General features: G+C 54.4%; 2 protein-coding genes across 13 annotated transcripts in view; one reads left to right on the top strand and one right to left on the bottom strand.

The window, feature by feature from the left end:
• The first annotated feature begins 373 nt into the window (after window positions 1-373).
• ALG10 (ALG10 alpha-1,2-glucosyltransferase) lies at window positions 374-8,476 on the top strand. 9 transcript variants are annotated; one of them, XM_060194642.1, is made up of 4 exons: window positions 374-584; window positions 1,017-1,214; window positions 7,087-7,401; window positions 8,100-8,476. In XM_060194642.1, exons 1-4 carry the CDS (start codon window positions 429-431, stop codon window positions 8,343-8,345), a joined length of 915 nt encoding a protein of 304 aa, XP_060050625.1. In that variant the 5' UTR covers window positions 374-428; the 3' UTR covers window positions 8,346-8,476. The 9 variants fall into 9 exon arrangements, with proteins under 9 accessions (XP_060050625.1, XP_060050626.1, XP_060050627.1 ...); XM_060194643.1 differs by having other exon boundaries at window positions 375-584; window positions 7,151-7,401; XM_060194644.1 differs by having other exon boundaries at window positions 376-584; window positions 7,246-7,401.
• Window positions 8,477-17,672: 9,196 nt separating this feature from the next.
• CPNE8 (copine 8) overlaps window positions 17,673-25,279 on the bottom strand; it is a 73,305-nt gene continuing 65,698 nt past the window's right edge. For 3 of the 4 annotated variants that reach the window (XM_060194637.1, XM_007531756.3, XM_060194636.1), the window contains exons 17-20: window positions 23,761-23,863; window positions 21,971-22,028; window positions 21,347-21,420; window positions 17,673-18,991 (exon numbers count right to left, since the gene is read on the bottom strand). In XM_060194637.1, coding sequence (XP_060050620.1) covers window positions 18,800-18,991; window positions 21,347-21,420; window positions 21,971-22,028; window positions 23,761-23,863 — 427 coding nt within the window. In that variant the 3' untranslated portion in view covers window positions 17,673-18,799. Of the gene's footprint in view, window positions 18,992-21,052; window positions 21,222-21,346; window positions 21,421-21,970; window positions 22,029-23,760; window positions 23,864-25,279 lie in introns of all 4 variants that reach the window. The other variant, XR_009550723.1, reaches the window with a different exon arrangement.

Consider the following 25,279-nt stretch of genomic DNA (forward strand, 5'->3'; position numbering starts at 1 on the left):
CTGCGCCTGCACTCTCCAGAGATCTCAGCACCGACAGGCAGCAGAGCTGCAGTGGCTGTGAGGACTGGACAGGGCGCCGCGGGGGAGGCAGCTGACCGGCGTCCCCAGCACCGGCCCCAGGGTCCCTCTGCAGCTCGAGACCCGGACTGTGCCCCGGCCCCAGAGGGAGGGCCACTGTTCGGCCTCCACCGCCGTCCCGCGCGGCGGAAGACTCGGGCTCCGCGGGCACAGGCCCCGCCCCGTTCTTACCTGCTCACGGCAGTAGCCCACCGGCGCCCTCTGGCGGTCACGCGGGATCCCAGCGCGCATCACGGCACCCGCTTCCGGCGCGCTCCGCCCGCCCCGGCGATGACACAACTTCCGGTTGACGTTAACGTCACTTCCCGCGCGCCGTCCCCGGAAACGGTGCACGCAGCCGCGCGCCGGCCATGGAAGGCCACCTGTTCTCTGCGGCGCTCAGCGGCTCGTTCCTGGCGTCGTGCCTACTATTCGCCGCTGTGGGCCGCGCGCTGCGGGAGCCCTACATGGACGAGGTCTTCCACCTGCCGCAGGCGCAGCGCTTCTGCCAGGGCCACTTCACCGAGGTGCGCCCTGCCGTTGACCCCTGACCCCAGCCCCGGGCTGCGGGGTGGGGGGGCTGACCCCTGACCCTGGGTCCCCCAACCCACCCCGGGCTGTGGGGGAGGCTGATCTCTGACCCTGGCCCCCCCCACCCCGGCAGCAGTGCGGGCTGACCCCTTCCAACCTAGGGGCTTGCCAGGTGGAGGCTGACCTCTGACCCGCGCCCCAGCGGGGTGGGATCCTCCGGGTCAGTAGCAGATAAGGACCAGGGTCGCCTCGGCCCTGCCTGCCGGGCTGCCAACCACACTGCCCCACCTCCACCCCCGGGCGGGTGGACGCCGGGGTCCCCATCCCCCGACGGCAGCAAACCCACCTGGGGGACCCCCAGCCTCCAGGGACCCGGCCGCTCCTGACCCGCGCCGGGCCACCTGACTCCCCGCGGGTGTCCCCCGTAGTGGGACCCCATGATCACCACGCTGCCTGGCCTGTACCTGCTGTCCGTGGGCGTGGTCAAGCCGGCAGGCTGGCTGCTGGGCTGGCCCGAGCAGGTGGTCTGCTCCATCGGGGCCCTGCGCTTCGTCAACCTGCTCTTCAGCGCCGGCAACTTCTACCTGCTGCACCTGCTGCTGTGCCGCACGCAGCCGCGCCACAAGGTAAGGCTGGGGCAGGGGACTCGGCGGGCGGGCGGGCGGGCAAGCCGAGGGCATAGGGTTCCTGCGACTCCCTGTGCTTAAACCCGAGCGCATCCATGACCCCACGGTCAGCCCCGAGTGGGCTGGACAGCTGCCCGCCCTGGCCCCGTGGCTGCGGGCAAGCGGCCCCTAGTCCCAGGCGCAGAGGAGATGAGTGATTTCTCTCTAGAAGAGTAAGGCCTCGGCCCAGTCCCAGCATCACACGGAGCAAGCGCCATGGACGCAGGGCTGGGCGCCACCGGGCCACTAATCTCAACAGACAAACCGCAGACCTCACCCGACCAGGGGCTGCTGTGAGCACTGGGGGTACCCCACCCTCTCCTGTGGGGTGCTGAGGACTCTGTCTCTGCAGAAGGCCTCTTTCCACCTGGTCACAGCACCCCCTGTGCTTAGCGACCCTAGGCCCTTCAGGGTGCCCACCCCACCCCCCTGCCAGCTGGCAGTAGTCCTTGGGTGGGCCTGAGCGGACCTAGCCCCCCCCCCCACCTCCACTCAGCAGGCCTGGTGCCCCCGGCCCCTCCTGCAGGCCTCGTCGGGCATCCAGAGGGTCCTGTGCACGGTGGCGCTGGCAGCCTTCCCACCGCTTTATTTCTTCAACTTCCTGTACTACACGGACGTGGGCTCGGTGTTCTTCACGCTCTTCTCCTACCTCATGTGCCTGTACGGGAACCACAAGACAGCCGCCCTGCTAGGCGCAGGCGCTGTGCTCTTCCGGCAGACCAACGTGGTGTGGGTGGCCTTCTGTGCAGGCAGCGTATGCGCCCCAAAACTGGCGGAGGCCTGGCAGGCGGAGCTGCGGGTCCGGCCTGCGGGAGGGGGGCCCCTGCAGCGAGGCTGGGCGCTGGCCCGCTTCCTGGGGATATTCTTGGGACGCAGGGAGCAACTGTGGGCCCTGCTGCCGGCGCTGTGGCCCTACGCCCTGCTGCTGCTGCTCTTCAGTGCCTTTGTGCTGCTCAACGGTGGCGTGGCCGTGGGTGACAGAGACAGTCACGAGGCCTGCCTGCACCTGCCACAACTCTTCTACTTCTGCTCCTTCACGCTGCTCTTCTCCTGTCCACACCTGGCCACCCCCTCAAGGCTGCGAGCCTTCCTGGGCTGGGCACGCCGGCGCCGGGCCCTCTTCCTGTTGCTCACTGTGGCCTGCATGCTGCTGGTCTGGAGGTTCACCTACGCCCATAAGTACCTGCTGGCTGACAACCGGCACTACACCTTTTACGTGTGGCGGCGGCTGCTGCAGCGCCACCCAGCAGTCAAGTACTTGCTGGCACCCGCCTATGTCTTCGCGGGCTGGGCCATCCTCGACTCACTCAGGGCCAAGTCCATCTTCTGGACCCTGACCTTCCTGGTCTGCCTGCTGGCCGCCACAGTCCCACAGAGGCTACTGGAGTTCCGCTACTTCATCCTGCCCTACCTCATCTACCGGCTGAACGTGCCACTGCCTCCCACTGCCCGGCTGGTGTGTGAGCTGGCGGCCCACACCGCTGTCAACGCCCTCACCTTCTACGTCTTCCTCAACAAGCCCTTCCGCTGGCCTGACAGTCCAGACTTGCAGCGCTTCATGTGGTGATGAATGGTGCCCAGCCAGTGTGGGACCACCACCCCAAGACACACAGCACAGCCTGCCTGTGGCCCCCAGAACCCAGGAGCTGAGAGTTGGGGCCACTGCAGCCAGGGAAGGGACCGTCCACTGCCAGCAGCAGGCCCCTCTGTGCCCCCAGACCCATCCCCAGCCAGGCAGCAACAGGGGACACAGCCTGGAAAGATGTTCCCAACTGGAAGGCCGTCCCACAGAACATGGCATGTGATTCAGATCTTCAAGTCAAACAGCCTTGACACTCCTGAGTCTGGGATCAGGGGAGGTCAAGCTTTTAATGACCACTGGCCCATAGCTGGCGCCCACTGGAAAGGACTTGTGGAGGGTGACCCCTCTCAGGAGGCCTGCTGACCACTGACCCTGTGCTTATTTGCAGGGCTGCTCTGACAAGTGGCCACAGACTTGGGGCTTAACACACCCCCCTCCCCCATTCCAGAATCTGGGGGCCTAAAAGGAAGGTCTTGGTGGATTGGTTGTCTCCAGAAGCCCAGGAGGCCAGCTTTGACACCCCAGTAGCTTCTGGGCCCCCCGATCCCCTTCTGGTTCTCCAGGACAAGGCCTGACCATGGCTGGTCTGGATCCAGGCCCTGCCTCATGTCTGCAGGTGGAAATGGGCAGTTCCTGGGTGCCTAGTGACCTGGTGCTTTGTGAGATATGCTTCAGCCTCTCAGACTCAGCAGTGAAGAGTGAAGCCTCTAGCTAGGAAGTCACGTCTACGTAGACAGCTGTGCATAGCATTGTGTCTGTACAGGGAGGTCACGTGGCCCAGGAACTAAAGGCACATGGTGTATGATGTCGCTGTGACACGTAGCAGACTTGGATGGGGGGGGTCTTAGAGTCATCTGCTTGAGGCCTTTGTAGTTAGGGATGGCTGCAGGGGTGTGTTGTGTGTGATGTCTGCTGTTTGGGGGACATTCCTTATACTGTTCTCTCCTTACAGAAAAATAGTATTTGGACCCATGAACTCTTCTGTGTACCCTCAGAACTGTGAACAGAGTTTATCCTTAGCCTTTACATTCATAAACTGACAGCCACTTATTGGTCTTCACTACTGGACCATGTGTTCTCTGGACCTGAAATGACGGATTTGGGAAATCTTTGCAAATAGAACTTGTGCAGAGCTGGAGTTACGTGTGCAGCTCTGAGTCACAAGTGTGCTCTCTTAGTGCACAGACACACGCACTTAGAGGAGAGCTTGTAGGATGAGTGTTCCCACCTACACTAGTTCTTAAAATTAGACAAGAAAGCACAAAGAAACTATTCTTTAGCAGAGACCTGAATTGCAGGGAATCAAAGTTATGTAGAGATAGAAACTTCCTGAGGATTATTTCCTCTAATGAAGAAATGTCTTCTCTGACAATTTCTCCAGTCCAGCCTGGCGGTCAGGTGGCCGTGCCAGGCCCTGTCTCCGCTCCAGGTGCTAGGACTGTCCTAGCATCTGAGTGGATTTCCCAAGAGGCCTTGTGCCAGGAGGCAGGCGACAGTCCATGTTTCCACAGCACTGAAATGCAAGTGCCCAGCGAGTGAGGGCCCTGGACCAGCAGGTGCTACTGAGCTCAGCCTATGACAGCCTCCCAAGCTACACCTATTTTGCATTTTTCAGAAGTTTTCAAATAGGTGTTTTACATGTACTTTTTAAAAATCAGACGAGTTTCATTAAGAGGTGACTGCCAACATATTGGTAAGCCAGGGTCTGTAGAAACTCCTGTTACAGTAAAGGTCTAAACAGAACTGGTTGAAAGGATGCCATGAAAAGATCCAAGCCACCAATTCTTCAGGCCCAGTAATGACTCTTCTCTCTTTTCTACCTTGCATGGATTGTGCAGATACAGAGCATTATCTGTATAGGTTAGTGAAGCCCTCTTCCCATGGTTTTTACACTCTTAGCAGAGACTCAGAAATCATTTGTAATGTCTCTTACTCAGAAATGGAACCACCCGCATGTGACAGAGTTTAGAAAGCCTGTTCTGAGTAAAGACGTCTGCCAGCCGCCTCTGCTGTGCCTGCTGTGCCGGATCTGCCTCCAGGCTCCTGGCCCTGCAGCTCAGTGTGTGGTATCTGTGTCTGTGCACTCTGCAGCCACGGCTGAAGGGAGGGCATGGGGGCCTCCCTATGGATCACACCCACCAACCTGGAGCCACTGTTGGGAGACTCGCCTTAAAGTAAAATGTTCACATAAAACTAAATCCAGTGGCACATGCACTTGAGCACACGTTATAAGGCACGAGGACCTGAGTCTGAGTACTCACTCTCCACTTACTGGGCAGAAGCTTCATCAGTGAAGTGGGTCTGCAGGTGTCTCTGTCTGTCTCCCTCTCTGTCTCCCCCCCTTCTCAATTTCTGTCTGTCCTGTCAAATAAAGTAGAAAAGAAAAAAAAGGCCACAAAGAACAGTGTTTGTGATGCCGGTACCGAGCCCCTGCAAAGACCCTGGTGGCAATAAGAAAAATTTAAAAATGAATAAAATAAAACCCAACCCACGTCTGCTGGGCAGCAGAGGGTATTCCTCAGAGCTAACTCAGAAGGAGCACCCTGCTGTGACTGCCTGGGGCCTGTGCCCAGGGAAGCGGGTCTGTGAGGGCTGGATTCACGGCTGTGGGGTCTCAGGAGGTGGTGGTGTGTCCTGTCCAGCTTCTAAGGCAGCAGCTGCAGCAGAGTTCAGGGACTTAGAAAGCACAGGCCGTGTTATCAGGAGCTGATCTTAGGATGTAGATCACTTCTCCCAAGGAGAAGGAGCCAGAGCTGTTTCCTGCCCAAGTTTCCCGGCCTAGGTTAAAAGTCTCATACCCACCAGTGTTTAAAACCACTACAATTACTCACTCACCTGTGGACACACTGGTGCTTCTAAACAGGATGTGATTTGATTGAGACACTTTGAATGTGATGACAGGGATCCAGGTCACATCAACTGTCCCATCGTTAATGACAATAGCACACTTGATGGTTATTAGGCTTTGTGGAAAAAGAATCAGCACACTGTTAATCCAGCAGGGCTGCACTCTGCTACTTTATGAGCAATTGTTAAGTTTTTTAAAGATGGTGTTATCATAAGCACTTAAATGTCAGCCACAGAAGCACATCTAATATGCTGAAACATGTCAGTCAAGAATAATAAAATGGACAGATGGGGGGTGTCCCCAAGTCCCACACTCCAGTCTTCAGCGCTTGGAGACCATTTCCAGGGCAAGACATTTGTCCCCGAAGTAATTGCAGCATTCTGAAAGCTTGCTGCTGAGGTGACGAAGCCAGGCTGGCTGTCCACTCTGGCTGGACATGCTGCCAACATGAGGGGGAGGGGCATGCGTGCATGTGTGTATATTAACACAGACTGGGTCTGTGTTAATATAAACGTGGGCTTTTGTGTGAGAGAATGTGTATTAGTGTGAGTTTGGGCCTGTGTCTGTGCCGAGTGGGGAGCAGATGGTGTCCTGTGGCTGTTCCTCCTAGTACCCAGGCTCCTCCCCACCAGGCAGCACTACCCCTGGCCTGTGAGTAGAGACTGCAGGTTGCTGGCCTTGGGTGGGTGTGACTGGGTGTGAGGCCCCACCTGTGGCTCTCGATGGCACGCAAAGGGCAGGAGCAGTCCTACCCTGTGCTGACCCACTGGGGGCACGTGGCCTTGTGCTGGCTGCAGCTGCTTCAGAAACTGGAAACTGCAGGTGCCAGCTGTGGAAGGGCGGAGCCCAGAGGATGCAACAAGGTTGCTGGTGTGTCTGGGAGCTGCCATGCTCCTGCCCACAGGCTCAGTCAGGTGGGAGAAGAAACGGGGGGTGGGTAGGGGGCAGTCAGAGCTCAGTGGGGCAGGCGGCCTTTCCTGATCTCTGCGGGGTTGCAGATACAGGGAGGAGACAGGTCTCTACAGAGATGCCCCAAGACGCAAACACATTGAGCTGGCTCCAGAACCAACCTCTGAGGCTGACACTATGGCTGCACCCGGTGGTCTCTGTCCTGAGGCAGCCAGTCCAGTCCGTGTGCCTTGCTGTCTTGCTGTCGAGACAGCCCGAGGGCACTTCCAGCTCTGGTGGTGACAGTGCAGGGACCCTCTAACAGTCACGGGGTATCAGCACATGTCTCTGGGCAAGAGACGAGGGAGACACCCGAGGTGAAGCTTCTGGGGGGGCCTCACCCTGGGCCATGAGCCTGGCAGGGTGGGTACCCTCTCAGGGGAGCCATCTGCAAAAGGTAGTCTCGAATTCTTTCCTAGGGGAAGGGAGAACCCACGGCTCCCCTCCCTTTGCAGCTTCCTCCTGCAGGCCTCACACAAGGTGGCGGCAGGAGGTGGCTCAAAACCGGGTCCTGTGCAGGGAAGCCTTTGCCCTGTGGGAAGCCGCCTGGATTCCCTCCTGAATTTACCCCCAGGCAGCTCTGCCAGGTCCGAGGCAGCACTGCCATGTTCAAGGAGTCCAGCAGGTGGCGCTGCTGTGCTCAGACACCAGCGTCAACTCCTCTGGGTTTGGGTGATCCTGTGCTGCTGGAGCCACCCTGCCTGTGCCATCACACGAGTCCGGGCTCTGCTGGGAGCTTCAGCCTGTGTCCCCTGCACTGTCTCCCACAGGTGAGGTTGGGGGGGGGGTCCCTGGGGCACAGCCCACAGCTGCCTCCTCTAGTCCAGGGGACCCTGCTCCCACCAGGCACCTCCTGTGGGGCCCAGGGTTGTCACCAGCTGCCCCGTCTGCCCCTGGAGCTCTAGGCCCTTCCTACAGTTTCCCTAGCCAATTTTCTCCCCCCACCCCCCTTACATTTTTCCCAGAGCAAGGGCCTCTCACGTTAAGATTTCACACACACCCATGCCACTGTCCATCCAGAGAGAGGGACACACACCACAGTGTAGCAAGACGTGTGCCTGCCAGTGGGCTGCCTTTCCCCCTCCCTATCCTTCTTGTTCCTCCTCTCCCTCTCCCATATCCTCGTTTTTAATGGGGTTTACATTCAACAGTATTTGTATACTTTTCCCATATTTGGGAGCTACTCTCTTCCCTGATGCAGCTTTCTGGTCCTTTTTCCAGCCATGACATCATCTCCCCCAGACAATAACTTGGATCCACCTGCATATCAGATTTCAGGCTCAGGGGGAAAAAAAAACTAGTATAGTCACAGGCCCTTTGGGATAGAAAGAATTAAAATAGGCCTACTAGCTATCTACAAAATGGAGAAACCCCCCCCCCCCCCAACTCTTCATCTGCACTATTCCAGCCTTTAGGTTCATGATTAGTCAACAACTTGTTTGGCTTTGTATGTTAACTCTCTTTTCAGCCACCAGGTTCCAGATGCTACCATGATGCCAAACAGACTTCCCTGGACAGACGACCCACCAATGTGTCCTGGAGCCCCGCTTCCCCAGAGCCCTGCCCCACTAGGGAAAGAGAGAGACAGGCTGGGAGTATGGATCAACCTGTCAATGTCCATGTTCAGCGGGGAAGCAACTTCAGAAGCCAGACCTTCCACATTCTGCATCCCACAATGACCTTGGGTCTATACTCCCAGAGGGTTAAAGAATAGGAAAGCTATCAGGGGACGGGATGAGATGCGGGCTTCTGATGGGAGTTATGTGGAGTTGTACCACTCTTACCCTGTGGTTTTGTCAATGTTTCCTTCTTATAAATAAAAAAGTTACTCATTTTGTTCTCGAATGTTTTACTTATTTTTTTTATTATTTTTTTTTATTTAAATTTTTAATTTAAGAAAGGATTAGTGAACAAAAGCATAAGGTAGGAGGGGTACAACTCCACACAATTCCCACCACCCAATCCCCATAACCCACCCTCTCCCATGATAGCCTTCCCATTCTCTAGTCCTCTGGGAGCATGGACCCAGGGTCGTTGAGGGTTGCAGAAGGTAGAGGGTCTGGCTTCTGTAATTGCTTCCCCGCTGAACATGGGCGTTGACTGGTCGGTCCATACTCCCAGTCTGCCTCTCTCTTTCCCTAGTAAGGTGTGTCTCTGGGGAAGCTGAGCTCCAGGACACATTGGTGGGGTCTTCAATCCAGGGAAGCCTAGCCAGCATCCTGGTGGCATCTGGAACCTGGTGATTGAAAAGAGAGTTAACATACAAAGCCAAACAATTTGTTGAGCAAACATGGATCCCAAGATTGGAATAGTGGAGAGGAAGTGTTGGGGAGGTACTCACTGCAAACTCTAGTGTAATCCTGCTTTCAGGTATATATTTTGCAGTAGTTTATGGATACGTGTGCGCATACGCTCTCTCTCACAGAAACTGGTGTATGTCTAGGTTATGGGACTTTGTTAGAAAGTGAACTACCTGAGATGAAATTAGAGTGTACTATAAAAGGAAAGGTCTCACCCGAGTAATGAAGCTGAAGGGTTGTCATTCCACACGTGAAGTCTCTGGATACACTCTGAGGTGAAGCATGTTGAGATGGCAATCGTTGCTTTGGTTAGGTTGTGATCGACGGATGCAATATTATTTGGTATGGATTGGGAGAAGCATACGGGAAAGTGAGCCCTATCCATGGGTGCCAGGACTGGGGGAAGTAGGGGCTCTATAGTGAAGATGTGAGGTTCCTGCTGTCTTAGGCTTCAAAAAGACAATCAATAGTTAATATTATCATCACATTATTTGTTGATTGGGTTAACTTTGAAAAGTCCCTTTGTTATGGTTTGCTGTACAGTACCCAGTATCTTGTATATAGCTGTGCTATTGGAAGCTTCTAATCTACTTGGTCTAGGCTTTTGAGAGAGTCCGCATATCAAATACGTTGCCTATCTATTAAAAAGATTCAGTTTGTCTTTTGAGAACCTTTGAGACATACAATTGATTTCCCCCTCTCATATTAATTAACTACTGATTTATATGTCTACATTTTGCTAGGAGTGTACATAAACACCATTCCCATCACCAAAGGACCGTGACCCATCCCTCCCGCCCATTCCCACCCCCCACTGGCCCAGGAAGCTACATGTCTACCCCTCACCACTGGGTTTTTACTTTGGTGCCCTATGTTTTACTTATTTTTACTGGATAGAGACAGAGAAGTTGCAAGGAAGGGAGACAGAGAGATGCAGTGCTGTTTCCCCCCTGCAGGTGGAGGAGCAGGGGGCTTGGATCCAGGTACTTGCACACTGTAATGTGTGTGCTCCTGCCTGGCCCTTATTTTGATGAGAGAGACAAAGACCAGAGCCCTGCTCAGCTCTGGCTGCTGGTGGTGCTGGGGACTGAACTTGGGACCTCAGAGCCTCAGGCAGGAGAGCCTGCAGAACCCCTGTGATGTTACCCAGCATTATCATTATTTTCTTTTTTTAATTTTTATTTATTTATTTTCCCTTTTGTTGCCCTTGTTATTTTCCCCAGAGCCCTGCTCAGCTCTGGCTGATGGTGGTGCTGGGGACTGAACCTGGGACCTCAAAGCCTTAGGCAGGAGAGTCTTTGCAGAACCCCTGTGATGTTACCCAGCATTATTATTATTATTTATTTATTTTCCCCAGAGTCCTGCTCAGCTCTGGCTGATGGCAGTGTTGGAGTCTGACCCTGGGCCCTGGGGTCAGCTTGCAGAAGCTTCATGCTGTCTCCCTGGCCCCACTTCTTCCTCTTTCTACCCCTTTTCTTTTTCTCCCTGTCCACATCTTTTCAGTCATGCTCGTGCTCTATTTTTTTGTTGGTTTCTGTCGCTGGTGCCTGCATGACTCCACCACCCCTGGCAGAGTTCCCCCCCCCCCTCCTTGCTTATCTCTTTTCCAGACAGAAGCTGAGAGACAGAGAAGAGACTGCACAACACTGCTTCCCCAGTGCACCGCTCCCACACGGTGCCGGGGTCTCAGACCCCGGTCCCCCCACAGGTGCCACCTGGCTTTCTTTACGGGAACAACCCAGAAGCCCCTGGCTGAACCACCCCACCTTTGGGGCGGGCCTCGCCCCGTGGGTAACTGTCACCCTAGCCCAGGGATGCCCATGGCTCCCGTCCTGGACAGTCAGCTTCCTCAATGCTCTTCTCAGAGGACATCTGCATTTTCCTGAAATCCCTGGACAGCATGGACGGCACTGCTCTGAGCCAGCCTCATGCCCCAGAGTGCTCCCCACGCCCTGCTGGCTGAGGCTTCTGGGATCCGGGCCTCATTCTGTGTCCTGGCCCAGGACCCCAGGGCAACTCCTATGCACTGTCCCCGAGGGCTAGCTGCAGAGACATGTGGCTGTCCCTCTAGGGGAGACGGGTCTGACTCCTCTGGTCCCCGGGCACGTGGGAGCAGATCCAGGGGCGGTCTAGCTGCTACTGTCAGCTGACAGTTACTACTGCTGACATTTTCCACCAGACTTTGTCTTTTCAATCCAGTTTCAACAGTGAGTCAAATTTCCTGCACATTCAATATTCCTGCTTTCCAATTACCCAGAATGTTTGAATTTCTGATATAAAAATAAAAGACTTAGAGTCAACACTCTCATTCCCCTAAACCACTTAGTGCAATTCTCTCCTGCTCACACAATGCTTCAGGAATAAATCAACCACAGATGGCTCTCTCACCTACACTTAGCTGCCATGTGTGCCACTGGTTCTTTGCCATTTTAGCCTTTGCACTGCTTCACAAAAGCAATGAAGAATATGAAAAACATAAATTAGACAAACACAAGGCTCTGGAGGATCATCCAATATTAGATTTGAACACACTGTAAATGAAGAGCATGTTTCAGACTGAACAGAACCAAATGAGGGAAGAAGTCTGCCCAGCCACCGCCCAGGTGCAGGCTCCAAGCTCTGGGGAGGACAGTCATGCTGAGTACCCCAGTACCATGGCCTCCTCCCCACCGGAGGACCCACAGCAACCCAGGGATCCACGGACCCACAGCTCCAGATCCTCTCAGCAGCTCCAGCCCCCTCCCCACAGCTCCAGTGCTTACAGACAGTTCCCTATTACACAGATTCTTTTTTGGTGGTTGAAAATGCCACTTAACAATGGCATTAATAAAACCAGTAGTAGCAGGACAGCAATGTCAGGAAAACACATGCTCATAGTGAAATAATCTCATTTGGAGAGTTGATTTGATTCTTCCCCTAATGGATGGTGTTTTTTTCTGAGTTCCAATCACAGAAGGAATGACTTTGTAACCCAGCTGTTTCCAATACATGGGGGGGGAAAAACCCTTATCTCTTCTTCTTCTAGCGTTTGCCACCCTTATCTCTAAGACACTATGTAATCCTGTTAATGAGAATTACAATGCAACACAGCCCTGAATCAGGCAGGCAGTGCATGGATTCCTCATTATCTTGCTACTTGTGTGGCCACATCTTTGTCCAATATCAGAAACTACACCCCATTGGTCTCTTTCTCTCCCTCTCCCTCTTCCTCTCCCCCCACACATAGATGCAGACATTTCAAACTCTTTTGGATGTCTTTCTTTAGCACTTCATTTCCTTGGCACAACAGCTCAGCAATTAGAGATGTGGTCCCGGAATTACCAAATCATCTGTGAAAGGTCACACTGTCTCTGCATGTGCATGGATCTGCCCTTTGAAGCTGCCAGGCCTGAAAGTCTGTTGCCCCTCGGAGCTTGGGATTATGGTGCTCAGCTGTTGGGGGCCTTCATGGGGAGCGTAACCTTTAGGGCTGCCCACCTTCAGGGGTCTTGCTTACGGCGCTGCTCAGCTTAGAGGGATGGCTCTCAGCTGAAGGCCCCCTTCTAGAAGTCTGTGCCGCTCACCCCAATTCATTTACGGCTGGCAGCATTTTATTTTTATGGCGAATGCACTGAGGTGGGATGCACTCCCGTACCCCTCTGGGCTGGCCTATGCCCCTCCCTAGAGCAAGCAGGACCAAGCCTCCAGGGGTGTCTTCACAGCATGCTCAGAGGCCCCAGACAGCAGCTGTGACACCAGGCTCACCACCCTCTCTGACTTCTCACCTCCCTGACTCGAGCTCAGCTCCACCGTCAGGAGCACTGGGGTTAGGATGCAGCAGGAATGTGTGTTTAGCCACCCAGAGAGCCCAGTGCACTGGCCAGGGAGACACAGTTGGACAGGAGGACAGAGAGCTAAGTGACAGACACCCCAGGGCCCTTGCCCCCCCCCCTCTCTGCCTGCAGCCCCGGCACCTGGCACCCAGTGCTTCCAGAACATTCCTGATCCCCCTCAGACTCCCCCTCTTACCCGGCTGCCTGGCCCATGCCCCAAACTGAGGAGCTCCAGGGCCCCGGGTGTGACTCCCAGGGCAGCAGGGCAGCTGGACCACAGTCCAGTCCAGGAGCGACCCCCCCCTGCACACCCGTCCCCATGCCAACTGCTTCCTACATGGAGTTGCTGCCTTGTCCCTCAACACCCTGTGACCAAAGCTGCTCTGGAGCTATATTCTCATCAGTTCCGTCCATCCTTCTGTCTGTCTGTCCAACCAGGGAGAGGGCTCACTGGTCCTGCTGCAGATGTATGTCTGAGACCCCAGCTCCAGCCCCACTCCGCCATGTGCCAGAAGGGGGCAGCACCATGCTTCCTCTCTCACAAAAACCTGTAGGACAATTTTTAGAAGGCTGAGTTAGGGGGGCCAGGTGCCGGTGCACCCACATGAGCACACACCTTACCATATATAAAGAGCTGGGTTTGGGGTTTGAGCCCCTGGCCCACACCTACAGGGGGTACATTTCGTGAGGATGCAGGTTTCTGGTTTTTGTTTGAAACTCCCCCGGTGACCCCAACAAAACCAAGACAGACACTGGGGTGAGGCCAAGCAAGACCAGCAGCTGGGAGACAGCACAGCCGGCAGGGCACTGGACTTGCACCACGGGGGCCTCCGTGTGAAGGCTCACACTGCATGTGTACAAAGGGACTCTGATTGCCCCCCCCCCATGAAATAAATATATTTGAAATAAGAAGGGCCAGGTGGTGGCGCACCTGATAGAGTCACACGTTACCATAATGTGTAAAGACCCAGGTTCAAGCCCCCTCCTCACCTGTTGGGAGGCAGCTTCACGAGTGGTGAAGCAGGTCTATGGAACTCTGTCTCTTTTCCTCTGTTTCCCCCCTCCCCTCTCAATTTCTATCTGTCCTGTAAAATAAAATAAAAGAAAGTAAGTAAGACATAGCCACTAGGAGTGATGGATTCATAATGCCAGCATAGAGCCCCACAGAGGATCCTGATGGCAATAAAATAAAATAAATAGGGAGTAACGTGGTAGCGCGGCGGGTTAAGCGCAGGTGGTGCAAAGCGCAAGGACCAGCATAAGGATCCCGGTTGGAACCCCCAGTTCCCCACCTGCAGGGGAGTCACTTCACAGACAGTGAAGCAGATCTGCAGGTGTCTTATCTTTCTCTCCCCATCTTCCCCTTCTCTCTCCATTTCTCTCTGTCCTATCCAGCAACGACTATAACAATAACAACAACTACATAACTACAACAATAAAACAAGAGCAACAAAAGAGAATAAATAAATATTTAAAATAAAATATTTTGTGTCTGGTGAGACGTAGTGGCTCAATTTCATTCTTCTGCATGTTTCAATGCAATTTTTCTAACACTACTTGTTGAAGAGATTCCCCTTCCCCCATTTAATAGTCTGGGCCCCTTTGTCAAAGATGAGATGTCCATTGGTGTGGGGGCTTACTTCTGGGTTCTCAATTCTATTCCACTGTTCAGTGTGTCTATTCATGTTCCAGTATCAAGCAGTTTTGATGACAATGGTCCTATAATACAATTTGAGATCTGGGAGTGTGATGCCTCCAGTTCTGTTCTTTCTTCTCAAGATAGTTTTGAGAACTCTAGGTCTTTCCTGGCTCCAGATAAACATTTTCAGCTTTTGTTCTATTCTCAAAAAAACAAAACAAACAAACAAACAAACAGAAAAGACTGGTGGGACCTTCATGGGGATTGCATTAAATTTGTATATGGATCTGGGTAGAATATTCACTCCAACTATGTGAATTCTTCCAGTACATGAACATGGAATATCTTTCCACTTTTTTGTGTCTTTTTCTATTTCCTTTAATTATGACATAATTGTCAGTACACAAATCTTCCACTTCTTTTGTTAGGTTTATTCCTAGATATTTTATTGTTTTGTTGCTATAGTAAAAGGTACTGATGTCTGGATGTCTTCTTCTTCTGGCTTAATGTTTGCATAAAAGAATGCCATTGACTTTTGTATGTTAATTTTGTAGCCTAACACCTTATTATATTGCCTGATAATTTCCAGGTGGTTTCTGGATTCTTTAGGTTATTCTATAGAAATGGGGAGAAGATATGAACAAAATATTCAGCAAAGAAAAGATCCAAAAGGCCAAAAAACATATGAAAAAATGCTCCAAGTCATTGATGGTCAAAGACATGCAAATAAAGACAACAATGAGACAACACTTCACTCCTGTGCGAATGTCATATATCAGAAAAGATAGCAACAAATACTGGAGAGGGCTGTGGAGACAAAGGAACCCTCCCTCCTGTACTGCTGGTGAGAATGTCAATGGGTCCAGCCCCTATGGAGAGCAGTCTGGAGAACTCTCAGAAGGCTAGAAGTGGACCTGCCCTATGACCCTGCAATCCCTATCTTGGGGATTTATCCTAAGGAACCAAACACACCCATCCAAAAAGATGTATGTATACCTATGTTCATAGCAGCACAATTTTTAATAGCCAAAACCTGGAAGCAACCCAGCTATCCAACAACAGATGAGTGGCTACATAAAGGAATACTACTCAGCTGTGAAGAATAATAAAGTGACCTTCTTCACTTCATCTTGGATGGAGCTTGAAGGAATCAAGTGAAGTGAGATCATCCAGAAAGAGAAGAATGAATATGGGATGATTCTACTCATAGAAAGAAGTGGAGAAATAAGAACAGAAGGGGAAACGCAAAGCAGAACTTGGACTGGGTTTTGGGTATTGCACCAAAGTAAAAGACTCTGGGTTGGGGGAGGGGGCTTTCAGGTCCTGGTGCCTCATTGGGGAGGGGCAGGAGATTGTTTTGTCAGGAACAGAGAAATGTTACACATGTACCAACAACTGTATTTAGTATTAACTATAAGTGACTAATCTCAATAAAAAATATGAAATCCAAAGGCCACGAGGCTGTATGGAGCCCCCCTCCCACCCACCCGTGGGTTGCAGGGGCCCAGAGAAGCCTGGCTAACAGGACCCCATACCAGGCCGAGCAGAGCTGGCCGTGAGCCCCTCAGTGCCACCAAGGAGTTGTGTCTCCAGCTGTCCCTGCACTGTGGTCACTGTGCACACACACTCTGACACACAGGACCCCCAGAGACCCCCACATGCAGAAGTCTTCCTGCTCTGCTCCATGGCCCCAGCCACCCGTCTGTAGCCACCCTGGGCTGCCCACACCGCCCCGTGTGCCTGCTCCCTCCTGGGACCCAGGTTGCAGGCCAGGCCCCAGGGCAGTGCGGATATGCAGGGTGGGAGGACGGCGGAGCAGCAGGAGCAGCGGACGGGCTGCAAAGTATGAGCTGGGGCTTGGGGGCCATAGGGTGAGCGATCCCCAGCATCCCCTCACTGTGAGGACTGCCCCCCCCAGAGGGCCAGGCCCCCTCCCCAAGGACCAAGGCCTAAATGCCCTGGATGCCAGCCCGGAGCCCGTAAGAGCTGGGCAGGACAGTGCCCATCGGGGCTCAGACACACCTCTGGAGACCCACGGAAAGCAGCAGTGAGAAGCACCAGGGACCCCATCACACTGAGGCATCAGGGCCACACTAGAGACCCCCGCGGCACCAGGGGGAGATCTGCCACAGGCCATACAGCAGACTGGGGCTCAGCAAACGGCCCAGTTCAAGCAGGCAGGCGAGGCTGTGCAGGGTCCCCACCCACCACGAGGTGCCAAGGGCCATGAGCCACCTGAGAACTTGGTAAGGGGGTGTGGGAGCAGCAGGAGCACCACATGGCCGGTGGCCACAACTGGGCCATTCTGGGGCCTTCCGCCTCCCCCTACCTGGGAGGAGACTTACAGCAACCGCAGCAGGAGAGCAGGCAGGGAGCCCCGTGACCCAAGGGGCTGCAGGGAGGGTGGGGCAGACCCTCAGCGTGGAGCCCAGCGGAGGCTGCACAGGGCCTGGACACATGCAGAGCAGCACTGCGCAGTGCAGAGCAGCGCCTGCCAGCCGGGGCTCAATTTTCCTCCTGGGGCCACCGGTCATGCAGGGCAGGGCTGGGCCGGACAAAATTCTCTGACCTGAGCATTCACTGACTACATGGACTCAGCTCAAGGAGCCCAATACTCACTGACTGCAGGGACTCAGCTCAGGAGCCCAGTACTCACTGACCGTGGGGACTCACCTCAGGAGCCCAATACATACTGACCTCAGCCACAACAGGAACTCAATTCAGACTCCCAAATACTCACTGACCTCAGGGGCCAAGCAGTCACGGCCACCTGTCTGTGACCTGTACAGACTCGTGTGAGCCACACAGCACTGCGCAGCCTGCACGTCCTGTGCCCTGGCCGCGAAGCCTGAACCCCAGCGGCCTCCTTCCCGGATCCGCTGCCATGAACCCCGGGGTGAGGGCCGACGGTGCAGGGGCAGAGCCCAGTTGCTACCCACCTGTCGGTCAAGCAGGAGGCCGTCCATCAGTCCGTCCGTCCGAGCTGAGTGATAGGAAGCTTCCAGAAGCTCTTCAGCAGGACTCGTGCTGGTGACCACTTCTGAGCTGCAGGCCGGGACCTCACAGACCTGGGACCCCGGGAGCCGAGCCACGAGGTGCCTAGGCGGAACCTTCACGGCTCCTGTGCACCGGCACCTGGCTGGCGAAGCACGTGCGCGCGGGGGCGGGGCTATAAATACGCGTACGCGTGGGGGCGTGGCTGGAGGGAAGCAACTGTGTGTGTGTGTGTGGGCGTGGCCAGCGAGGCCATTCCTCCACCCAAGGAGAAAGGAAGAGGCTGGACACGAAGGAACAATACTGACCTCGTTTATTTTTGGATTTTGTGGAGGAGGGGAAATAAAAACACGTAGGTCACTGGGCTGTACTAGAGTTATACTGAGGACCAACCAGGAATGGGGGCTCGGTGTCACTCACACGACAGTCATTGAGAAAGTCACCCTTCAGAGGCTTGAATACGTGTTTTAAAATGGACAATTCAGTGTTACATTGTCAGAACATCATATTGTTAGATATGTAGATATATATATATGTATATATACTTTTTTCCAGTAAAATAGTTTCATGCTTATAAAAATCAGTGTGGAGCAGATAGAACATACAGTAGAAACAAACCATAGTAAATCGGACATCAGTTAGGAAAAGATACATATATATATATATATATATATGTATATATACAAAGCAGTGACATTGTTAACACAAAAGAAAAATACACGTTTCTATTATTTGAAGGCAAGTCACAATTGTTTCCAGGAATTCCATGAGAATTTAAGGCCATTAGTTCTAAGGAAATGCTTTAGGTCGGACATGATGTCGCAAACTGTGATTCTGGTAAAAACTGGACATGCAGACCCTTCCAGTGCACTGTGCCAGTGCTGGGGCAGGGGGGCTGTGAGCAGGGCCATGGCTGCCATGCGGGGGGCACCCACCTGCACCCAGGGCCATGCGGCCAGGGGCCTTAGAGCCCAGGGACTGAGCAGAGGGGCCTCTTGGGGTCCCCCATACCCCCCTGCAGGACAGCATTGCCCAAGGCCCTCTCTCCAGGAGCAGGCTCTTCCCCAGGGAGGCCTTCAGCCCCATGGGCAGTGGGTGGACCCCAGGGCCCCCTCCAGGTGAGGGAGGGCAAGGCCCCTTCAGGTATGGGAGGGCAGGCTGCCTCCGGCCTGCTGGCTAGGTGCTGGGCGTCCACCCAGAGAGATATTGCTCATGAGGACAGCTATTGCGACTTAGGAGACGGCGGCTTCCGTGTTAAAACACGTATTCTTAAGAACGGTTATAAAAATAGTGAAAGTTAAAAAGTGACAACGTGTAAACATGGAGCTGGAGGCCCAGGCCGGGCGGAAGGGGCAGCTTCCCTTAGGCAGCTGCCATCCCTGGCCTCCTAGGTAGTATTTACAGTTCCAGCTCAGGAAGGGGCTCATATCTGTGTCTGTAGCAGGGTGGCGGCAGGCGGCGTGTAGGGTGGGGGTGCAGGGGCTGGCTTGATGCCATGGGCACGCATGTAGGACAGGAACTGCTCAGGGATCTCGGCCAGCACATCCTTGGCCAGCCGCGCCATGCTCAGGATGTGGTTGCCTCCGCGGTCCACATAGTCCCTGAAGGGCACAAACTGAGACGGGACCAGTCACACAGCGGGAAGGGGATGACCATGGCTCTACCCTCCACCCCAGGAATGGGCCTGGCTCCACCCCCTGCCCAGGGGTGGGCATGGCTGCACCCTCTGCCCTGGGGACTGGAGGCGCTGCCTGGCTGCCCAGCAGTGCTGGGGTCCCACATTCCTGTGCCTAGGGCCCTGCTGCCCCCTCCGTCATCCAGCTCAGTACTGAGACACAACTCAGCTGGCAGGGCAGAGCTCTGAGACCTGGCTTCAAGCCTTGGCTCTGCGTAGGAGCACCAATGATGGCACTGAGCAGTGGTATCTCTCTTCTCTCTTCTCTCTCCCTCTCTCTCTCCCTCTTTCACTTCTCTCCCCTCTCTCAAAGAATAGAGATCGGCTGGGAGGTGGCTCAGGGCTGTGGAGCAGTAGGCAGGCCATGTGCACACCCCATCCTTTGAGTACCATGTGCAGCACTGTGGCCCTCAGCTGCCCAAGGCAAGTGTGAGTCACCATTACTGGACCACCCACACAAGCAAGCAGCAGGAAGCCCCACACTGGGCTGGGGAGGAGGCAATGTAGCTGGGACAGCTACACCGCCGTGAGCTGGACTGTCTGTCTGTCCCCACTTGGAGCATACTAGACACACACTTGAGCCCGGATGGGCTCTGGGCCACTTGCTGCTGCTGCAAGCTCTCCTGTTCTGTCTCCCACTGACAGGCACTGACCTGTTAGAGGCGCTGCGGCTCTGGATGCAGCAGAGATCATGGGGGAATGGCACTTTTGCAAGGATTGGAGGGGGCATTAATGTCCAAGCGTGGCACCCTGAAGTCTGCATGCAACCTTTTCTCACCAAGGGAAGAGGAGTGGGCCCCTGTCCCCCTACACTGGAGCACAAGTACATTTGGCTCCATCCTGAGAGCCAGGCTGGAGACAGAGTGCTTCAGGAAACACCCTGAGCAGACAGGCTGTGTGGGCAGCAGAGGGCAGGGTTCCAGGGCTCAGATTAGCTGTGCAGGGGTCAGAGGAGACACCCCCTGATCCTCCCTCAAGGAGCAGCCTGCAGGGCCCTCTCCCCCTCATCCAACTGCCTGGCTTCCAGAACAGTGTGGAGAATGGCTGCGAGCCCCGGAGCCACCTGATGAGACAAGTATGGCAGCCAGCAGGTGTGAACAAACAGCTGAGGTGCAAATGGATTGGTGGGCTTCTCTGATGCTGTTCTCCCTGACGCTGCCGTCAAGGCAGGGAGGAAAACACAGCTCCATTCAGTGAAGGGCCCGGGACAGGTGTGGGGTACACACAAAGGCCATTCCTATGTAAAGCTGCAGTCTTGAAGACTGGCATTTAGGACAGCTGCTACGAGCTGGCTGGCTGGCTGGCTATCTATGCATCCATCCATCTATCTTCTCCGTGTGTGTGTGTCTGTGTGTGTGTGTGTGTGTGTGTGTGTCTATCACTCATCTGTTTATCTTAAATTGCCACCAGGATTAAGGCTGTACCTATACTAGGATTCAACAGCTCCAGGTGGCAAAGTTTCCCCTTCTTTCATTGACAGAGACAGAGAGAAATTGGGGTGGGAGAGGAGGGGTGAGGTGGTGGCTTGCCTGGTTGAGTGCATGTATTACCATGTACAAGGACCAGGGTTCAAGTCCCCGGATCCTAACTGCGGCAAGGGGGGGGGGGGTTCATGAGTGGTGAAGCAGGTCTGCAGGTGTCTCTCTGTCTTTCCCTCTCTCTCCCTCCCTTTCCAGTTCTCTCTGTTCTGTCAGAGACACCCTCTGTCTTTCCCTCTCTCTCCTTTTCAGTTTCTTTCTGTTCTATCAGAAACACCCCCAGCACCCTGGCTCAGGGAGCTGTGAGCAGGGCTAGGGAGACCCTGCAAAAGATGCAATCAAGGGACCCATGATTATGCTAATGACATCAGGACTGACCCTGTCGCCCTGGGAAGAGAGGATGCCTGATCTAGCCATGTCCACTCACATGTTCCCAGCGCAGCTGCCTTCAGCCCAGTCATGCTGTGAGCTCTTTTCATTCCACCAAGAGCATTAGGTTCACAAGTCTGTCACATTTGATCACCTTTAAAAAGTGCTAAGCAGAGGTCCCTAGTTTCAACTCAAATCTCTGCAGATGGAGAGCAGGGCTTGGCTTTTGCAGCATCAGTCCGGAGACTCTCGCTGAGGACTAAGCATCAGATGGGTCAGTACCACCTGCCAGTGGGTAGTGCTAAATCTCGGGCCCCTGCAGCCTGAGGGGAGAGTGGAGGGTGGAGAATGGTCCCTACCTGGCTCCCCAGGCAGCCTGCCCCCTGAGTCCCCTCAGGGTCACTTATGGCCAGGGCATGAGCGCCAGACAGTGAGCTGGGCTTCTTACCTGTACAATGTCACGCTCTGCGAACTTGCCCCTGGAGGACACACGTACCTCGTCCCCGTCCAGCTCTACCATCGCTGGGAAAGAAGGGCATCTCAGACTAGGAGCTACCACTTGACACCAGGGCGTTGCACAACAGCCAGCCAAGGGTCACAGCCACCACTGTCTACCATGACCACTGCTTACAATGAGCAGTGGCCACAGCACCCACTCAACACAGTGTCGACTCAACACAGCATCCACTCAACAGTGACCACTCAACACAGTGTCCACTCAACATAGTGCACACTCAACAGTGACCACTCAACACAGCATCCACTCAACACAACACTCACTCAACAGTGTCCACTCAGCAGTGTCCACTCAACACAGTGCACACTCAACAGCAGCCACTCAATACAATGTCCACTCAACAAAGCACACACTCAACAGTGACCTCTCAACATAACATCCACTCAACAGTGTCCACTCAACACAGTGACCACTCTATAGAGTGTACACACTCCACAGTGGCCAAGCTGCAGGGTGACCAGCCAGGGGTCCCAAGGCCATCTGTCCACCTGCACAGGACCCATGGTCTCCCCCACAGAAGCAGAAGGCCCATCCATGCTTCAGGTGCTCACTCACCATCAAACTCGGCTGGCCCCACTCCCACGATGATGATGGACATAGGCAGTCTGGACGCCTGCAGGAGGACAAGGTCTCGGAATCAGAACCAGCAGTCCACAGTGTGGCTCACGGTGCTGTCCACAACAGCCTGGACCATCCAGACCAACACTGGACAGCACTTATGATGCCCCTCCAGCCTGCCAGGCTGTCCTGTGCTGGCTCCGGGGTCGTCTGTCTGGAGAGCACCTGCCTATCCCTGGCCGGCCCGCCATGGCATGGGGGTCTTGGCCTCTATCGAGCAGCTGTCAGCAGTGGGCAAGGTGCCGCCTTGCACAGGGGTCCCCTGGGTTCCCTCACTCCAGGCGAGGGAGGGGCACGGGCCTCAGCCTGACAGCACAGAGCCATGACGAGGGTGACATACCATGGCCCACAGTGACACCCTGGCTTTCCTGCTGCCTTTCCCCGAGTGGCTGGCTGTCACTCAGCCGCAAGAGTGGGAGACCCAGCCGGGACACTCAGATCCACACCCACCACCAAGAAGAAGGTCCCTGAAGGAAGGGCCACAGGGGTTCCTCTCCCAGCCATACTGGAGTGGGTGTGATTGTGACGCCTGCATTTTAAAGTGTACATGGAGGGGAGCACACCCTGTGGAGCACACACACATCACAGTGAGCAGGGACCCAGGTTCAAGCCTCTGTTCTCCGCCTGCAGGGGGGAAGCTTCACAAGTGTGGAGTAGAGCTACATCTAGGTTTCTGTCTGTCTGTCTGTCTGTCTATCTATCTTCTCCTCCCCTCCCAACTTCTTTCTGTCAAAAGAAAGAAAGTGTGGGGGAAGGGAGGGGGAAAGAGGAAGAGGGAGGGAGAGGGGAGGGGGAGGGAAACAAAGGAAAAAATGGCTGCTGGGAGTGATGGAGTCATCATGCCAGCACCAAGTCCCAATGATAACCCTGGTGGCGATATAAATAAACAAATTAAGAAATAAATATTTTTTGAGTGCAACACCCCACTAATAGCACAGGAGGGAGCCCAGAACACTCATGACCCAAGCATGTCAGGTTAAGACTACAAGAGCACGTAGACCCCCCTCATCAGGTGTGGCCTAAGTCTGCGTCTGTGATGCACTTGCCATGCCCCATGCGCAGGGGGTCTTGCATACCAAGCTCCTAGCAGGGCTTTCCCTCCTAATAACTGTAAGGTCTGCTCACCCATCCAGCCCTGCAACCCTTTCTCTGTCTGCCTGATGCCAACACTGCTGACCCCCCTGGGGGGGAGGGAGAGAGAAAGGGGAAGAGAGAAGAGGGAAGAGAGAGAAAGGGGGGAGAGAGGGAGCATGATGAACAGGGAGAGAGTGGGGAGAGAGAGGGGGAGAAGGAGAGAGGGAGACAGTGAGGGGGGAAGGAGAGAGGGAATGAAGTGGGGAGGGAGAGAGGGGGAGTGAGGAGGGAGAGAAAGGGAGAGAGAATGAGTGGGGAGAGAGAGTTGGGGGAGAGCACAGACTGTGGTCTCCAGGGGAGGCTAAGTCATGACAGAGCACAAGGACAGGCACAGAGCTGGTGGTAGTGATGGAGAAGGTGGCTGACCCCCACAGCAGCGAGTCAGCACTCCATGTGTGGCACAGGACTATGGATGGGGGATGCCCCAGGCCCAGGCCCCGGCCCAGGCAGAGCAACAGACCATGGCAGGCAGGCTCAGTGCCCTCTCCTCTCAGGGAAAGTGTGCAGGGCCTGCAGTTCAGGGTGCAGGGTGCAGGATGCGCTGCCCGTCCCTCTCAGCTGGGCTGCCCAACCCCGGCAGGGGCCCCACTCACGTTCACAATGGACTCCTTGGTCTGAGCCATGTCCGAGATGACGCCATCTGTCACTATTAGCAGCACAAAGTACTGGGAGCCATCCTTGACGGAGGAGGCATACCTAGGTGGGAGGGGAGCCCAGGGAGGAGTGTGGGAGAGGAGGTGAACTCAGGGGGGAAGGTGAGGGGGTGTAGGGGCAGGAAGGGCATGCAGTGCAGAGTAACTGGCCCAGGTTGCACGGGAAGGGTGGCCAGTGCAGCAACCGAGCAGGGTAGCCCAGCTCTGCTGAGGCCCCACTCCCTGGAGGCCTCCTTGAACCTCTAAAGACCCATGTTTATCCTTAAGTTTTCTAAGCAGAGCAGAAGCCCCCCAGCTCTGGCTCCCTGCAGTTGGCTGTAAACAGGTGCACAGAGCCTGGGGCCATAGTACCACTCTGCTGAGAAGCCACCAATGTGCCTCTCTGTGGGTGCTGGGGATGGGAAGCTTGGTTATCCCTTGGGCTCAGTGCAGCACTGCGAATCCACTGCTCCTGGTAGTCATTTCCCCCATTTTATTAGACAAGACAGAGAGAAATTGAGAGAGTGGGGCAGAGAGACATCTGCAGACATGCTTCACTGCTTGTGAAGCATCTGCCCTGCAGGTGGGAAGCAGGGGCTTGAACCCAGGTCCTTGCACAGGTCCTTATGCTTAGTACTGTGCAAGCTTAACTTGCACACCACCGCCCGGCCCCCTGGCTGTGCTGTCTTGAATCACTTTAGAGGAAAGGGAGGAGAAGCATCTCTGCACAGTGGCACAATGTGAGAGGGAGACAAGGAATGTGTGTGCATGGTGAAGGAAAGCAAGCATGATTTTTGGGAGAGATGCCACAGCACTGAGCTTCCTCTGGGGCTGCAGCCTTCCCACACGGTGCTGGGGGCTTGCAGCCAAGCAGGCCCTGGAAAGACAGTTCTTAAAAAAAAAGTCCAAAAAGGATGACAGAGGACCTAGTGGGGGTTGTATTTTTATGTGGAAACTGAGAAATGTTATGCATATACAAACTATTATATTTACTGTTGAATGTAAACATTAATCCCCCAATAAAGAAATTTTATTTAAAAGTCAACATTTTTACCACTTTCCCTCACTTAAAAACTCTCATAAAGGCATTATGGGTGGTGGGTTATTTAAGGAGACCCTGGAAGAGTCTGGTAGCCACTGTCCCTCTGTCTGAGGTGGTTTTTTTTAAATATTCATTTATTTTCCCTTTTGTTGCTCTTTTTTCAATTGTTGTTGTAGTTATTGTTGTTATTGATGTTGTCATTGTTGGATAGGACAGAGAGTAATGGAGAGATGAGGGGAAGACAGAAAGGGGGAGAGAAAGACACCTGCAGACCTGCTACACTGCCTGTGAAGCGACTCCCCTGCAGGTGGGGAGCCGGGGGCTCGAACCAGGATCCTTCAGCTTGTCCTTGCGCTTCGCACACTTAACCCACTGCACTACCACCTGACTCTCTGTCTGAGGGTTTTTAAAGGCTGTGCCAAATATGAGAAAGAAGGC

The sequence above is a fragment of the Erinaceus europaeus genome, chromosome 7 (genome assembly GCF_950295315.1).
Source record: "Erinaceus europaeus chromosome 7, mEriEur2.1, whole genome shotgun sequence".
NCBI classification, from domain to species: domain Eukaryota; kingdom Metazoa; phylum Chordata; class Mammalia; order Eulipotyphla; family Erinaceidae; genus Erinaceus; species Erinaceus europaeus.